The sequence below is a fragment of the Equus caballus genome, chromosome 26, assembly GCF_041296265.1.
Source record: "Equus caballus isolate H_3958 breed thoroughbred chromosome 26, TB-T2T, whole genome shotgun sequence".
In the NCBI taxonomy this organism is placed as follows: domain Eukaryota; kingdom Metazoa; phylum Chordata; class Mammalia; order Perissodactyla; family Equidae; genus Equus; species Equus caballus.
In genome coordinates, this window is record NC_091709.1 from 8,488,366 (window position 1) to 8,506,599 (window position 18,234).

Sequence of the window (18,234 nt, forward strand, 5' to 3'; positions counted from 1 at the left end):
TAATTTTGTTGAGGATTTTTGCATTCATCTTCATCAGTGATATTGGCCTGTAGTTTTCATTCTTTGTGTTGTCCTTGTCTGTTTTTGGGATCAGGGTGATGTTGGCTTCGTAGAATGTCTTAGGGAGTGCTCCATCTTCCTTAATTTTCTGGAATAGTTTGAGAAGGATAGGTAGTAAATCTTCTTTGAATGTTTGGTAGAATTCTCCAGAGAACCCATCTGGTCCTGGACTTTTATTTTGGGGGAGGTTTTTGATTACTGTTTCAATTTCTTTACTTGTGATTGGTCTATTCAGATTCTCTGTTTCTTCTTGATTCAGTTTTGGGAGGTTGTAAGAGTCTAAGAATTTATCCATTTCTTCTAGGTGGCCCAATTTGTTGGCATATAGTTTTTCATAGTATTCTTAAAATCTTTTGTATTTCTGTGATGCCCATTGTGATTTATCCTCTTTCATTTCTGATTTTATTTATTTGAGTCTTCTCTCTTTTTTCTTAGTGAGCCTGGCTAAGGGCTTGTCAATTTTGTTTATTTTCTCAAAGAACCAACTGTTTGTTTCATTGACCCTTTCTACTGTCTTTTTTGTGTCAATTTGATTTATTTCTGCTCTAATTTTTATTATTTCCCTCCTTCTGCTGCCTTTGGGCTTTGTTTATTCTTCTTTTCTAATTCTGCTAGGTGTCATTTGAGATTGCTTTTCTGATATTTTTCTTGTTTATTGAGGTGAGCCTGTATTGCAATGAATTTCCCTCTTAGGGCTGCTTTTGCTGCATCCCAAATGAGTTGGTATGGCATGTTTTCATTTTAATTTGTCTCCAGATAATATTTGATTTCTTCTTTCGTTTCTTCAATGATCCATTGGTTGCTCAGTAGGATGTTGTTTAATCTACACATTTTTGCCCCTTACCCAGCTTTATTCTTGTAGTTGATTTCTAGTTTCATAGCATTATGGTCAGAAAAGATGCTTGATATTATTTCAACCCTCTTGAATTTGTTGAGGCTTGCTTTTTTCCCAACATGTGGTCTATCTTTGAGAATGTTGCATGCATGCTTGAGAAGAACGTGTAACCTGCTGTTTTTAATGGAGTGTTCTATATATATCTGTTAAGTCCATCTGGTCTAGTTTTTCATTTACTTCTACAATTCCCTTGTTGACTTTCTGTCTGGATGATCTATCCATTCGTGTTAGTTGGGTGTTGAGGTCGCCTATGATTATTGTATTATTGTTGATATCTCCTTTCAGTTTTTTTAATGGTTGCTTTATGTACTTTGGTGCTCCTGTGTTGGGTGCATATATATTTATAAGTGTTATGTCTTCTTGGTGGAGTGTCCCTTTTATCATTATAAACTGCCACTCTTTGTCTCTCTTTATCTGTTTTGCTTTGAAGTCTACTTTGTCTAATATAAGTATGGTAACAACTGCTTTCTTATGTTCATTATTAGCTTGGAGTATCATCTTCCACCACTTCACTCTGAGTCTGTGTTTGTCTTTGGGGCTGAGGTGTGTTTCCTGGAGGCAGCATATTGTTGGGTCTTGTTCTTTAATCCATCCTGCCCCTCTGTGTCTTTTGATTGGAGAGTTCAATCCATTCACATTTAGAGTGATTATTGAAATGTGGGGGCCTAATGCTGCCATTTTATCACCTGTTTTCCGGTTCTCTTGTGTTTCCTTTGTTTCTCATCCCATGATTTTTTGGACTACCAATTCAGGTAGGTAGTTTTCTATATTGGCTTTCTTCTTATTTGTAATTTTTATCTTTATTCTTGTTATTGGTTTAGTGGTTACCATGTAGTTTGTATAAAACATCTCATAGATGAGATAGTCGATTTTCTGGTAATCTCTTATTTCCTTAGATTAAGCCATTCCATCCCTTTCCTCTTCCCCTTCGAGGTTGTTATTGTCAGATTTTTTTCTTCCTTCTTGTGTTGTGAGTTTGTGGTTAAAATGACAAGATTATGTTTATTCTTGGTGTTTCCCTTCCTTTTATCTTTAATGTTATACTTAGCCTTTGCTAACCTGTTCTGATAGAGAGCTTCAACTTTCTGATTTTGTCTTTCTACTTATCTCCTTTGCTCTGGGTTTTGTAACCCCTTTCCTTTTCTTTATTTTTTTCAGGTATGAGGGTCTTCCTGAGCATTTCTTGTGTGTGGGGGGGGGGGCCTTGTGGCGATAAACTCCCTTAACTTTTGTTTATCTGGGAAAGTTTTTATTTCTCCATCATATTTGAAGGATATTTTTGCTGGATAGAGTATTCTTGGCTGCAAGTTTTTGTCCTTCAGAGTTTTGAATATATCATTCCACTCTCTCCTAGCCTGTAAGATATCTACTAAGAAATCTCCTGACAGCTTGATGGGGGTTCCTATGTAGGTTATTTTCTTCTGCCCTGCTGCCCTTAGTATTTTCTCTTTGTCATTGACTTTTGCAAGCTTCACTACTATATGCCTTCAGGTTGGTCTTCTTACATTGATAAAGTTTGGCGATCTATTAGCTTCTGTCACCTGGAGTCCCATCTGTCTCCAGCTTTTGGAAGTTCTCAGCCATTATTTCTTTGAACAGGCTTTCTGCCCGCCTTCTCCTTCTCTTCTCCTTCTGGGATACCTATAATCCTTATGTTGCATTTCCTAATTGAGTCAGATACTTCTCAGAGAGTTTCTTCATTTCTTTTTAGTTTTAATTCTCTCTCCTCCTCTATCTGAAGCATTTCTATATTCCTATCTTCCATATTGCTAATTTTGTCTTCTGTATTATCGACCTTACTGTTCAGAGAGTCCAGATTTTTCTTAATCTCCTCCATTGTGTTCTTCATTTGCAATATTTCTGATTGGTTCTTTTTTATAGTATCAAGCTCTTTTGTGACATTGCTGTGGAACTCATTGAGTTGTCTATCTGTATTCTCTCTTAACTCATTGAGTTTTTTAATGATGGCTATTTTGAATTCATGTCCTTTAGATTATAGATTTCACTGTCTTAGGGATTGTCTTCTGAGTACTTATCATTTTCCTTCTGTTCTGCAGATTTAATGTATTTTTTCATACTGCTTGATGGTGTGCTATGCCTCTGCATAGAGATAGAGTTTGGTTACTGCTTCCACTTGCTTCTACCGGTGGGGGAGGGGGCAGTCGCTGTGTAATCTGCACCAACCAGGATCCCTGTCAGCTGTTCCTGACCAAGCCTGGGCCCCTCCTCATGGACACAGTGGCCCTGTGGCGTCTCCTGTCAGCTGTGGGGACAATTGCAAGGAGGCCTTGGGTTGCTAGTGCCTACTCTCATAGACTGCCTAGACGTGCTCCCTCCTTAGTGTCTGCAGTGGTGTTACGGGCTTTCACAGTGGCTGGGAGCAGGTTGACCTAGACTTGCAGCTCTGCCACCATCAGGTCCCACAGGATCTCACTTGTCCACTATGGGCTGCAGCACAGCTATGGGTATCTACTGCAGTCTGTGGTTAGCTCACCCAGCTGTGCCAATTCTGTTCCAGTGCCTCCCAGCCTTGTGATTGCCAGGTGGGGCCTCTCCACTAATACTGAGCAGAAGCTTTCCCTGTGGCTGTTGTGGGACCATGGATTTTCCCCCTGGACCATGGAGCAGTCATTCTGGGGCTCCAAATTGTCACTGCCCTCTCACACAGTCCCACTGGGTCTCCCTTGCTGTGTACACACAACATTTTGAACTATGAACCAAGATAATTTATCAGTAACAATGTGCATCTTCCTCTTCTTAGTGTTCAGTGTAGGACTTGGCACATATTAGAGCCTCAGTAAGTGTTGAATAATTGAATAAATAATCCAAGGGCATTTTCCATGACTTTGTCTCAGTTCAGAAAAAGTAGACTGTTGTGAAAGTTTGTATTATATACATGAGAAGTATAATGCCATGGTTAGAATTCTGGCTCTGGATAAAGATAACTGGTTTTAGTTATAGTTCTGAAATTTATGGATAACATTTTTTAATACAAAATATTTTTATCAATATATTTTTCCTATAAAAAGAATATTGTCTCATTTTCATCATTTAGTTTCCTAAGCTTTGCCCCAAATATCTGTCTAGAGTGGAATAGATAATTCAGAATATCTCATTACTAAAGTCAGAAAATACCCTCGTTATGAAATTTAGATTCTTTTTAAGGTCTCCCTGTGGAGCAAACTCAGAACACAAAACTTTAATGGGACTTCTACACGTTCTGAGATTTTGAGATAATGATTCAATAAACAAATTATAAACCTCGCCTCCTGGAATGTGTAAGCTATATAAGGAGTTACTCCTTTCTCCCCAGCCCAAAAGTTTCTAAGCACAATAGTGATAAGTTCGAAACTCTCAGCACAGAAGCTTTTCTTTATTAACGAACCATTTCCATTATTAATTTTGAAATACTCAAAATTAATCTCTTCTTCCTATACATTGCCAAGGAAGCTTGTACCCCTGGTAGAAGATTCATTGGTCTTTGTTGTATTAAAATTATTCACTTATGTATCTATATTTCATGCTAGATTGTGAACTCCTGGAGAGTAGATACAATGACTTACTCATCTATGTTTCCCCTGTGTCTGACACATTATTACTTTGTACTAATAGATGGTCAGAAATACTAACTGAATTAAATTTGGTAGACTTTTTCCCATATCTAAGATGCTTGACAATCCACATATCCATATTTTATTGGATATCATCCAAGCTAAGCTTAGTCTTCCAAAATATGATATTTTGGCCAGTATTTTTTTAAAATCTAGAAACAGAAAGATCTGGGAAATAAACTGAAATAGATAAACCTTATATTAACAGATTCTTGGTTACACTGTGGTAATTCTCTGTGGTCCTACTTATCCTTCAATATACTCTAAAAATACTAAATACTAAGAAATCCTCCACCTCCAGCAGAATTTGTGTCTGTGTGGGATGCCCTGATCTCTGTCACCATTGGACTGAATCATAGGGAAGCACTGTGGACTGAAGGTAAGACTGCAGCCTTTGAATCAGTCTGCCTGCTTGCACATCTCAACTCCAATGCTTACTCACTAAAGAATTTAAGGTAAGATATGTAACCTATCAAAGCTTTGTTCTAATTTTTAAAATGGAGATAATAGTAATATGTATCTATAGGTTATTTTGAGGAATTAATGAAACAGCTCATGGGAACTACTTAGCAAAAAAGTGCAGTGCCTGACATCTAGTAGGTAAAGAGTATTAACAATCTTTGAATTCTCATACAGTAATAAAATGAAGTAGGTGCTCATAAATATTTGTTGAAATAAAGTGGATGAGTCTTGTTTTTCTCCACATTAAGCAACTGAAAGCCTATGCTTGCTGATCATTGTGTTAAGAAATTACCCTGAGGTGTTTAAAATCTGGCTGCATGTGTACTCCAAGTGGCAGACATGTCAAGGTACTGTTCCATCCTTTGAAAAAAGAGAGACACAATATGTTTTGTAAAAAACAAAGAAAAAACTAACCTCACAGAATACATGACATTTGTTCAGCCATCTTTTCATCTGTACTTTTTCTAAGTATTCCCATTCCTCTGTGTGCCTGAACGGAAGCACTCTGCCAGAACATTGCTTTGTGAGGGTCATAGCAAGCTATTCCAACCAGTCTAAAGCTTATTAAAAAAAACAACCCACAAATTAAACCTTAAAAAAGGAAACTATAACAACCGCAACAAACACCAGTACTACCACTGACAACAACAACAAAATTAAGAGCCTCAGACCATGCTGGCCAACACTAGCACAGACACTAGCCTATAGAGCTAACTGGTTGAGTACTGGATTTTTAAAACGTAGTAGAGTAATACCCAAAGAGATATATTAAAACAAATATTTGATAAAGTAAAATTGGTTTAGACTTGATACTTATGTAAATCAGAACAAAGTAGAATACCTTGACACATTGTCTAATAACCTGAAGACACGAAGATCTTTTGATTTTGAAAAGAAGCCAAAACTCACTGGGCAACATCAACAAATGTCAAGATATAACCATAAGGACATGCTCCACCTTTAAATTACATTCCTAAAAAAGTCATCCTTCTTTTTTTCTTCCAATCATATCCCATTTACTGTACCATCTCTGATTCTAGTATGATTATTTTTATTGGTTTATATCTTCAAAGTCTTTTTCTTAGAATAATTTGCTATTTATGCATATGTATCTTTTATTCTGAAACTAGTATTTTGAAATTCTGAGAGCGAATGTCTGTGATGATACAGCATTACTATTTCAAGGACGGTCTACTGATGTCCTTCAACATAATACACTACTAGATTAATGGATGTAAAACTTTGACATGAATGTTATCTCTAAGAGTAATCTTGACATAGAGTAGCATTGAACAGTGTAGTAGTTACTTAAAAAAAGTGGGTCAGTAAATTAAAATGAGGTTACAAAACAGTAGCAATTCTGAATTCATTGTGAGCTTCTCGACTACAATTAATGTGACTTTTTTTCTATTCAACTACTAAATTTTGTCCTCAAGACAGCATGCAATATAGGCTAATTATTTGGATGCTTTATTTCTATTAACACATTTATGTGATTCTATTTACCTCATTGATACTTATTTTTATACTTCTTATAACTTTGAATTGAGTATAAAGCACTACATAAAAATTATTTAAGATCCAAACATCTAATGGTTAGGTTTCTTGCTCAGTGCAATATTTTATAAGAAATAGCTCTGCATAAGTTGATACATAGTACTGACATGGAGACATACATATTCCTCTCCTGTTTTGAGTATCAGAGACAGCATAAATGGGGATCAAATTGGAGGGAATAGAAAATTTTTAAATCCTCCTGAGCTAAGCTTTCATTATTTTCTTTAAAATAAATCTCTAAAATATCTCTAAAATAAATACCATATATCACAAACTATACCTTCATAATGAAATACAACTCTAAGTGAACATAAAGTCATTAAAACTTCTTTCCATTCATGTCTATAAGCAACTACCAGCTAGGATGTTGTTTCAATTTTAGAACTTTCAAAACCATATTTAGCAACAATATTCTTATGGTGCTTCATGAGAATCTAAATAACATGGAGAAGTATGAGGCTAGAGTGTACCATTTGCTTTCATTAAAAAATAATTTTCTTACAAACTATGTTTATGGTCAAAAGCAAAATGCTATGTTCTGTTCAGATTGTTAGAAAGATTAATTTATGTATAAAGTACATTCATTTCTTCTGCATGGACTTGAGACTTACTGAAGGGACATGAGTGGAATGCCAAACTCATTTCCTTTGGCAGAAAGTAACAGCAAGCAAAGTATTAAAACAGACTAGACTCCAATTACCAGCTGCTTAAGTTCTTGATGTATTTATACATTTAAGTTTTTAATCATAATTTCAGTGTGTTCTTAAGCATAAAACCTTGGATATGCTAATTAACAAGTTTTAAGATTAAGTGGGAATTTTCATCTGATATATCATAATTTTATATGGAAAAAGATGACCTTTTAATTGATTTTTCTCCAAGTGCAAAGAGATTTTTTTAATAAAAATCAATTTGACAGAGTTCAATTTCTGTGACATTACATTAAGGATCAAATATGCATTCCAATATAAGGTGTAGCACAGATATTCTGAGCAGCCAAAAGGGCCAAATCATGGAGCAAAAAAAGCAAAAAAAAATATGACTCCTCTATACATCAAACACTGAAGCACCAACCCTGGATTTTTACACAAAATAATCTTTGGTAAAGCACCAATGCCTTTAAGTAAACACATATTTGATGCACAGATGTCACTGAAGCAAAGGCTATTTTATCGCAATGAGGTACATTTTACTACATCAATGAGCACTCGCATAATCAGTTCGTGCAGTATCTAACTGTTAGAATTATGTTAGCCGAGTGCCAGTGATGTTTCTTCCCTCTGCATAAAAGAGAGAAAGATTTTTTTCGTTCAGTTGGTCTGGAGTTACATTATTGTAGTCATTAAATAGCAAAGAAAACTTAAAAATAGCATATATAACACTTCTAGTGGGGTGTAAAACAGTACCACATAATCAAACATGTTAATATTTCTACAACAAATTATGAGCCAACACACCAAGTGGGATAAACTTAGTCTATAAATAGACTTTTTTCAGTTTGAGACATGTTTTGCTACCAAGTAAGTTCAGGCTGGGTTCATCTCTTTCAATTACTCTGTGATAAACTCCCAGGTGAGAAATACCACTCAAAGGAAAATAGAGAAGACTCTTACCTCGGCACATCAAACCTCCTTCTTCGTAGCCAGCATTGCAAGAGCACTTGCCGATGGGTACAAGCCATTCTCCTTCTGTGCTGCAGTACATCCTGGGAGCATCTTCCTCCTTAGAATTGTTAACACAAGAACCTCTGACTTCCACCAGGGATTGGGAATCCATGGGTACTGTGTCTGGAAACATAGCCAGATTCTTCACCGTAAATGGGCACTTTTTGAAGTATACTCTCACAGACACCAAGGCAACACAAGCACCAACATCTTGAAAAGCCAAATAAAATCCCTTTTTGTTGACAGGACCTACTTCTCTAACCTCAGTGTTGAGTTTAAGAATTCTGTCCCCGAGATCCATTTGAGTGAAACTTTCATCAGCTGCAATGGTGTCTATCTTTGTAAACTGATGCTCTCGGAATTTGACCCCATGATCATCATCTGACTCCATGTAATACAGGTTGAAAGTCTCCTTGCAAGTTCCCGAAACCAGTGGAATGCTATTGCAGTCCCTCAGAGTGAACTTGAGCTCCACGTAGATCTTCTGAGCCGAGTTCCTGGAGACCCAGTTTGTCCTCAGCCAATTATTTTGACTGTGATCCATGACATTGCACACCTGGTAAGTCCTGATGGGTGTGTAATGTTCATCAACACCACTGATCTCTTCCCACTGAAGAATCAAAGGAGGAAAAAGAAAAGGAGACTCAGAATTAATGAGGCAAACATAATGAATACAAGGTGAACGTGTCAGTAGCATCACAGGAAATACGAAGTAAACAAGCAGAAACTTCAGTGTTATTCATTAAAGATCATGATGTGGAGAAATTCCAAAACATTCTTGTTTGTAGTTTTTCTTATTTTCAAGGTTCTCTGAGTTCATTGACACAAAGTAATTTATAATTTTGATGAACACATTTGAATTTGATTGCAGTTTATGGAATATTCAAGAAAAAGTTGCTTAGTAATTGATTATACTTAGCCTAATATTCCAGGATCATAACTCCAAATCGGTCATCTCCAATAACATTATGAAATGGTTTTGTTGTATATTTTTGAATTGTTTTTTGCTTGTTATTTTTAGAAGAATGCAAAATACCACTGCCTAAAATGAATCTTTATTAAACTTTTCCCAATTTGGGCCAAATTTTGGTAAAGTCAATATGTGGCAAAACAAAGTAAATCTAAATGACATCATTACCATGGATCTTCATGCGTGACATTTTTTAAGGTACTTAGTCATTTCAAGGAATATGTGTTGAGGAACTATGAAAGCAAATTTGAAGTAAAAATATAAACATGGCTCCCTTCCCCCTCAAAATAAAACATTAATAGTTATGCATGGAGAACTGAAGACATACGTGTAGTAAGCATTTCAATTCTTAATATCTTTTACCCACATTAAATTTTATGCAAGCAAGAAATAAATGGATATGTAGGTTGCTGCTATTATTATAGCAGTTAGGATTATCCTAATACAACTTTTCTCACTGTAAAAACACTTAAAAAGCTTTAAGATTTTTTAGAACAGTAAGGATTGCTTCCTGTGATCCTTAGGCCAGACACAGAGAAGCTTTTAAGTTAGCATCAGACAGTTTGTGTTACTTATGATTCTATAACTACTATACTACCTGTTTTAACTATTATCCTCATGTCTATATTTTATTTTCACCATGCCAAATTTTGCCTGCTGCTGCCATGAAAATACACCTTTTGCCATGTCATTCTGGAATTCAGAGTCTTCTATGGCTCCCCAGAACCTACGCAATAGCTTGCAAACTCTTTAGTTTTTGTGTTTTCCCAAAAACTGGTCCCAATTTAAATTTATATTTTTCCGAAAGTATGAATTGAGACTAGTGACTGATATGTCTTACTCAGCACACACTGTGCTCTTGTCACTGTGAACTCTTCCACTGTTTTCGCAAGTTATGTGGGATCTTCCTGTTTGTGGTACCACCTCACCTGGACTGTCTCATTTCTTCTTGATGCCTTCCACTACCCTGTCATTCTTAAGAAACTTTCTCTATTATTCAACTCTAATTAAATGCCTTATTCATTTACAAACTTAATTCATGATCCATGCTAGGATTAATTTAGTTTTGGTACACACACGTTTGCTAAATTTTAGCCCTCTTCATATCCTCCATGGTATGCAGCACAAAGCTTCACCTTTGGGAGATGCACAAAAATGCTTTTTGTCTTATAATATGTGTAGGAATCATTCAGGGGGTGAAGAAATATAAAGTTCTTATTAGAGAATGCATTTTAATTTTGTAAATACATAAATAAAATCATGTGAAGCCCATTACAAATGTGTTCCTAAATTTTTCTCCATTAAGAGAGTTAATTATTTTCATCATGAATGGCAAGTTTTAGATATTTTTAGTTAAATTAAGGGCATTTAAAGTGTATTAACATTTTTTCTATTTATATTTATTGAAAGCACATAGGAATTCCAATCCCCAAATTCTACTGACAGAATGAAATAAAATATTAATTTGTTAAATTGGTGGTAACCACAAGCAAAGAAATACAACATTTATTTGGACTTTGAATTCATTGGAAAAAATAAATTATTTACTTTAGGATGTTTGAATTATCAAATGTGTGGACCCCAATGGGTGTGAGAAACACAGTCTAAAAACTTCTATTCTCCATGGCTCTCTTACCAACCTAAAAACAAAGCAGAAACAAATGAAAAGTACTTATTTTAATAATCTTAGATCATTTAGGGTCTGGAATATAAGACAGGCACTCATTTTCTGGAGACAAAATTGGCTTGACTTCATTGGTCACATCCAAGGTCCAACAAAGGAACAAATTTGAACTGGTCTAGAAAACTCTAAACATAATATACAAGATATATTTCCATCTAAATGTAAGAATAGAAAATATTCACACCATACTTTAATAATCACCCGTACACCATTTCAAACATCCGTGCCGTGACTGTATTCTGCAGAGAGTTTTTAGGAAGAAAAGTGCCCCTGAGAGCTCAGGTCTCAAGTCTTTACACCGAGGTGCCTATAATAGTACAGCCACACTCAAAGCAAAATTAATGTATTAGTTTAAAATCAGAGAAATAAAAGAAGAGCGAACAGTTGGAGCTCAGAAAAACTCTAATGTTGAATAGTCAGTGTTATGTGGAATCTTCTCCATTATCCTGACATCGGTCCTACAAGGGCTTTGTAAAGTACAGAGCTAACAAAACCTCCAAAGAACAGATGTCTTCTGTGAACATGTTACAGAAAGTTAGATCACGAACATCATTACTTAAAAATACACCAACTGACTTAAAAACTTTTAGGTCAAGATTTCCTTATCAGAATAGATATGAGTTTGTGCTTTGATGGCTGAATCGGTTGCACATTTCTCCTGCTATGAACAGCATTCACTAGACATCAGAGAAGAGACTATGTAGAGATTTTCATAATTTGATGCAAAATATTATTTTAATTATGGAGATATCACTGTAGTTTAACACTTTTCCTCTCAGTGTTAATTAGGCAAGCTATCACGTGTCCTTGAAGGCAGAGGTATAAATTGCAAGAAGATAACGCAAACAGCATCAGCATGCTTTGCACATAAAAGGTTGCAGAGAGCAATTATCACTTCATTAATTTGTAATGAAGACCAAATTGCCTGTAAGTGATGGTGGCTTGCCATCTCAGACCACATGCAAAAACAGCAAGTCTCTAATTCTAGAATTTGCTAAAGACTAAAGATAGTAGAAATAAAATCTCTACGTGAACATTTTCTCAATAGCAGCAGTAACAACGGAAACCATTAATGAAAGATGTAATATCTACACTTTACAAATTTAAAGAATGTCCATATTTACCCCCTCTTCCTACTCCAAGAACTAATGTGTAACCTTCATAAATTATTGGAGATATTATATTGTTATAGTAATTGTCCCAAAGTGGACCTGGAGAAAAAATGGATGACGTATAAAATTAGTGACATATAGAAGTGAGTGGTTCAAATCATCTTTCTTTTCATTTTCCTTATCCTTAAAAAAATTCTCTGCAAGTGTGCCCAGCTGTAAAGTTGTCTTCTGCAGAAAAGGACACAGAACTAGGAAGAGCTCAAATTCTTCCTACACCTCAAATTTAAAACCACCAATTCTGGTATTTAGATTCCAGATTCTTACTCTGAGCTTTAATTATTAGACCACAGAGGCCAGAGCTGAGTTGCTTGTTTTTTCTTCTTTTTCCAGGTTGCTACAACTATAAGAAAGCCATGTGCCCAGACTTCCTCTGCCTAGAAGGGTCATTCTGAAATCTATTCCCAGCAGCAAAACCACAGTGGAGCTCCTCATCGTCAAGAGAGAGTGTGGGGTGTGAAAGACACTCTTAATTTATGTTTTCTAGACAGCAGAGTTCCTTGTCACTGAGACAAACATGTATTTTGGTGGGAAACATATATTTTTAATGACTAATCAGCACTTAACTTAATAGCTATCATTTGCACAAGCTTCAATTATAGTAATTAAGGATTTATACTCATTATTGATTTTAGTTACTCTCTGAGATATATTTTTAGGTACTTCCTAATAGGTAGTAAGGAAGAAATTGTTTACATTTTCTTTAAGAAATGGAGAATCTGCAATACATTCAGTGCATAGATTAACATGATGTGGGAAATATTAAGAAAGTAAGAAAAAATAACTTCACGATTTACCTTACAAGACTTAAAACCAGTTTTTTGGAAATTTGAAGATGACAATTAAAAGAAAATGATCGCCAGTATTCTTATTTTTACAATGTTACAGTTACACTTCAATGGTTAATAAGAAACATATGGTTCTGCACTTTACAAAATGCTAATGATGATTAATCTTGCCCTCAATAATTTTAAGTGATATTAAGTTAGTTCATGTTATTCTTTCTTCACTCATATTTCTTACTCCCATGTTTCTTTCCCTTTGTACACACCCATAGTCATCTCAAAGTTCACCCTAGAAATATTTGAACATTTATCTCATATCTGCATGTTAAGCATGCAGATGTATGTTGCTTACAGTAAGGATGTTAATATCAAGCATCAGGCACAGATATATCTACAAAAATCAGTATTTTCCATCCATACGTAGTTTTTCTTAGCTCATTCTACTCCCAAAAGTTCACACACACAGATATATATTTCTAATAATATTATATAAAATGGTAGAGTAAAATGAAAAAGGTGAGAAAAATGAGGAATAAGATTGATTTTTGGGTCTTTGTTACTGTTGCTGTTGATTTTTGGTCAAGTAAGAGAATTACAATTGCAACCAGGGATCCAGGAGAGAGAAGATGGGGATTTTATGTTGGAAATCCAGCATCAGCAACAAGATGGGGTCCAGGGTCTAAGGATAGCAATACCCAGAGGGGCATGCCTGGGATGGTATGGCCAGTAATCTTAATGAATGCCATCCACTACCTTCCCCCCCACTTTTAACCCCTATATGTCCAGCAGAAATTTGATAATGGTATTAAAACTGCCTTATTAAATATAGGGAGAACAACATCTCATTTTGGGTAAAATATACTAAGAGCTGGAAAACCAGGAAAGGATTTAAAGGACAAGAGATTTTTTTTAATTTATTTTTATTGTGGCAACATTGGTTTATAACATTATATAAATTTTGGGTGTGTATCATTATATTTCGATTTCTGTGTAGACTACATCATGTTCACTACCCAAAGACTAATTACAATCCATCACTACACACATGTGCCTAAATACCCCTTTCACCCTCCTCCCTTCCACTTCCCCTCTGGTAACCACCAAGCCAGTCTGTTTCTACGTGTTTGTTTGTCCTTGTTTATCTTCTACTTATGAGTGAGATCATATGGTATCTGACTTTGTCCCTCTGACTTATTTTGCTTAGTGTATTGCCCTCAAGGTCCATCCATGTTGTCACAAATGGCCAGATTTTATCATTTCTTAGGGCTGAGTAGTATTCCATTGTGCAAATATAGCACATCTTTTTTATCCATTAGTCTCTTGATGGGCACCTAGGTTGCTTCGAAGTCTTGGTTATTGTGAATAATGCTGCAATGAACACAGGGGAGCATGTATCTTCATGCATTTGTGTTTTCATGTTCTTTTCATAAATACCCAGCTGTGGGATAGCTGGATCATATGGTAGATCTATTCTTAATTTTCTGAGGAATCTCCATACTGTTTTCCACAGTGGCTGCACCAGTTTGCACTCCCACCAGCAGTTTATGAGGGTTCCCTTCTCTTCACATCCTCTCGAACACTTGTTTCCTATCTTGTTAATTATAGCCATTCTGACAGGAGTGAGATGATGTCTCATTGTAGCTTTTATTTGCATTTACCTGATAGCTAATGATGTTGAACATCTTTTCATGTGCCTGTTGGCCACCTGTATATCTTCTTTGGAAAAATATCTGCTCAGATCTTTTGCTAATTTTTTAATTACATTGTTAATTTTTTTGTTGTTGAGCTGTATGAGTTCTTTATATGTTTTGGATATTAATCCCTTATCAGATATATGGTTTGCAAATATCTTCTCCCAATTGTTAGGTTGTCTTTTCGTTTTGTTGATGGTTTCCTTTGCTGTGCAGAAGCTTTTTAGTTTGATGTAGTCCCGTTTGTTCATTTTTTGTATTGTTTCCCTTGCCCAGTTAGACATAGTACTTGAAAATATGCTGCTAAGACTGATGTTGAAGAGTGTACTGCCTATGTTTTCTTCTAGAAGTTTCCTGGTTTGAGGACCAGAGATTATGAATGAGAAAAGACAACAAAGGATTTCGAGTGAGAGGAAGAGTTTAGACCTGGAGGACGTAAGATCGCTGTTTAGAATTCTCAGGCATATTGGCCAGGCCATGATACAGTCTGTACGTACAAGATGCAGCCTGTTACAGGCGTTGTCTTCCGAAAGCTTGAGGGCATGGGGATCCTTGGGAGCCCTGTAGGGTGTGCCTTAGATTCTCTGTCTCTCTCCAGCGCCTCGCGCTCACCAATGCTCCCACCTTCATTCTCAGTCCTTCTCGGTTTCTTTCAACCTGGACAGGAACCAGAGCACCCTTGGCTTCGCCATTGCAGGGCTTCATTTGTATGTCCTCTCCTCCCAGTCGGGATTCAGTGGGATTTTAGGGAGACCTCAGGGCTGTGGCCACATCTTCGCACATTATTTCTGACCACTGTCTGTCTAATTCTCTTACATCAATGGTTCTCATTTCTGGCTAAACCTTAGCCAGAGAGCTTTTTTAAAATACTATTTCATGGGTGCCTATCCAAACTAATTATTGTTTCCAAATTGCCTACAGTTGGGAACCAATGCTATATGTCCCTTGGCCTTCTGAATTATTAATTTCTGATGTCAACTTGACCTGACAGCATACTCCAAAATCAGCTTCCAAGACTTCTGAATCTCCTTAGAAACCATGTCTGAAGTTCTGGAAAGCCCTGCCCCTGTCTCTGCAGAAGGACCTTTTGCTAAGCTCACATGCCATCTGGGTTTGAATCCAGATTTGCCAAGGCCCAGACACGCCTCATGCAGAAGCTCACCTGGATAATGTCAGCTACTACCAGCCACCAAAGTTTGCGTGATATTATTAGAACAAACAAAGTAAATCTAATCAGAGTTTCTTCTATTTTGCATCTGGTGGTAAATATAAAATGTGTGTGTTACAGAAAGATGTAAACAAAGTCTGTGGGAAAGTCATCTTTATCACTGGGATGAATGCAAGACAACTGTCTTTAGGCATGCACTGTTTTTATAGTTTGCTAGTTCCCTCCTGTGATTTTCTTTGGTGATGTGTGATTTATTAAGATGCTTCCATAATAGCAGTTTTGTTCAATTTGACATGCATTTATTAAATGTTTCTATGTGTAAAGCCTATGTTAGAAAGTGTATATAGTAAAAAGGTAAGTAGAATGCCATTTTTGTTATCAGAAGTTGATGCTGGAGGGAGCGGCATGAGAATCCCACAGGCAGATGATGACATGTTCTCTATTTGTGGTCCTGCAAGGAGCTGTGGAGAAAGGAAGTATTGCCACCAGAAGGAAAGTTCTGGAACAGCAGAAAGGAAGAAGAAAAGGAAGGTTAGAATGGCTCGAACTTTTACAGGTGGGAATATGGGGGCAGGCAGAGGGAGGAAAAGTGTGAGCAAACAGGAAGTTGTGTGAGGACCAACCTGTTTAAGGAATTGGGTTTTGGTGTGGCAGGACAAGTGGTGCTAAGCAGTGGGAGTGTAGGCAGCTGCTTAGAACAGAAAGGCCTGGGCCAGTTTGAGCAATATCAACTGACATGTCTTTACTTCATTTACTACAGTGAGACACTACTGAAGAGAGGCACATGGTCAGCTCTGGACCATGAGTTGGTTCTCCAAAAGGAAAAAAGAGGACGGTTTCAGACAGACCCCTGCAAAGACACAGAAGACAGGCCTTAAGATGACATCTGTTAAGCGAATGTGCACCGAACATTCCCAAAAGATTATAAAGAGATGTCACTTTTTCTTGTGAATGAATAGAGGACACAACTACATGTGCAGAAAGTGTGACATAGCTCATTAAATTAGAATTTTTTTGACTGCTAACACATATTTCAGAAAGACTCCTGTTTGTACTGAAAGATTGCAAGCATCAACAGGAAAAAAATCAAGATATGTGTCTGTAAATAAATGCGTTTCTTTAATTTTTCTCTTCTGAAACAGTGTTCTCATTATACTCTGTACATCTCCTTTCAAGAACAGTCAGCTTATATTTATTGAATAACTATAACATGCCAAACTCCATATTAATAATATCATAATGAAGGAGATAGACAGGGTACCTGTTCTTAAGGAACAGAGAGTCCCTTTGTTATATCCATTGTTATTTTATAAAGAGATACTCATTTCTTTCTTTCATTACTATTTTTTCTCCCCTACATGGTCTCCAGTTTGGCTCATCTTCCCCTCCCAAACATCTAGCCCAGTGGCTAAAACCAAGTACCCTACAGAGATTTACTAAAATTAAATCTCTTGTGATGTACCAAAAGTTAAATATATAACTAACAAAGTACAGAGGGGTGCTTGCTGGTACAGAAGGCATTGAATTTTAAAAATCAATACTCTGGAGAGGTATGTGTCAGAGAGTGGCTCTCACTAGGTAAAGACCCATTCCATGTTTATAAGAATTTGCAATTTTTTTTTAAGAAAAAGAGGGAAATAAATTTCTAGAAACTAAGTGTCAGTAAATTTATGATAAAGAATTTTGGAATAGACGGTAAACATCTTTGGAAGATGAAGAAAAGAACCTTAAAGTCTAGGAGATGGAGAGATGGCAATAGAAGAACTTTCAAAAATAATGCAAAATGCTTAAAGACCAACCAAAAAAGTGAATATCTAGTTAGAGGAATTGACTTGCAACAGATATGATGTGCTAAAATATAAACGATACCTTGGGGAGACCATATCTAAATTCACCGTTGTAAAATGTTTTCAATTAAACCTGCTAATTTGTATTTATTTTTGCTGTGAGGGGAAGAATGTCAACATTCTTTAATGGAAGGATAGGAAAAGTGTAATTTGCATTATAGAGAATTGATTTTAATAGTGAAATATTTCAATTTATAATGTGAAAGAGACTTATAATTGCAAAAATGTGATTTTAAAAACTATAACCATGAAGTATATCATTATCTGCAAATTACTTCGGCAAAGAGGAGCTCAATATGGTTAAAATATAATTTAACAAACCATTTATCTATTCCATAAAAGTTGGAAAAATAAACATTGTTTACATTTATCAGAGATTTTGCTCACTGTCTTCCTCTTCATATATAGCCAAATGACTTTACTTTTTATACAATAAATTTCCCTTAAATATTAGGGAATGGGACAATGAGACTATCATGTTTCCAATTCTTGGACAAATGTTCAATATGAAATTGCCCAATAAAAATGGTAATTTTAGAACTCAATATAACTGCTTGAAAATAATGGGGGGAAATTCCATGCAGGTTGGCTTAACTTGTCTGGATTGAAATCTGTGCTAAGACGGACATTTGCAGAATTATTACAAATGTTCAGCTACTTAGAGACTCATG

General features: G+C 36.0%; 1 protein-coding gene across 2 annotated transcripts in view; it reads right to left on the reverse strand.

Annotated features, from left to right (window-relative positions):
* Positions 1-18,234, reverse strand: part of EPHA3 (EPH receptor A3) — a 368,458-nt gene that overhangs the window by 258,106 nt on the left and 92,118 nt on the right. For both annotated transcript variants that reach the window (XM_001501427.7, XM_005606092.4), the window contains exon 3: positions 8,199-8,859. In XM_001501427.7, coding sequence (XP_001501477.3) covers positions 8,199-8,859 — 661 coding nt within the window. The remainder of the gene's footprint in view (positions 1-8,198; positions 8,860-18,234) is intronic.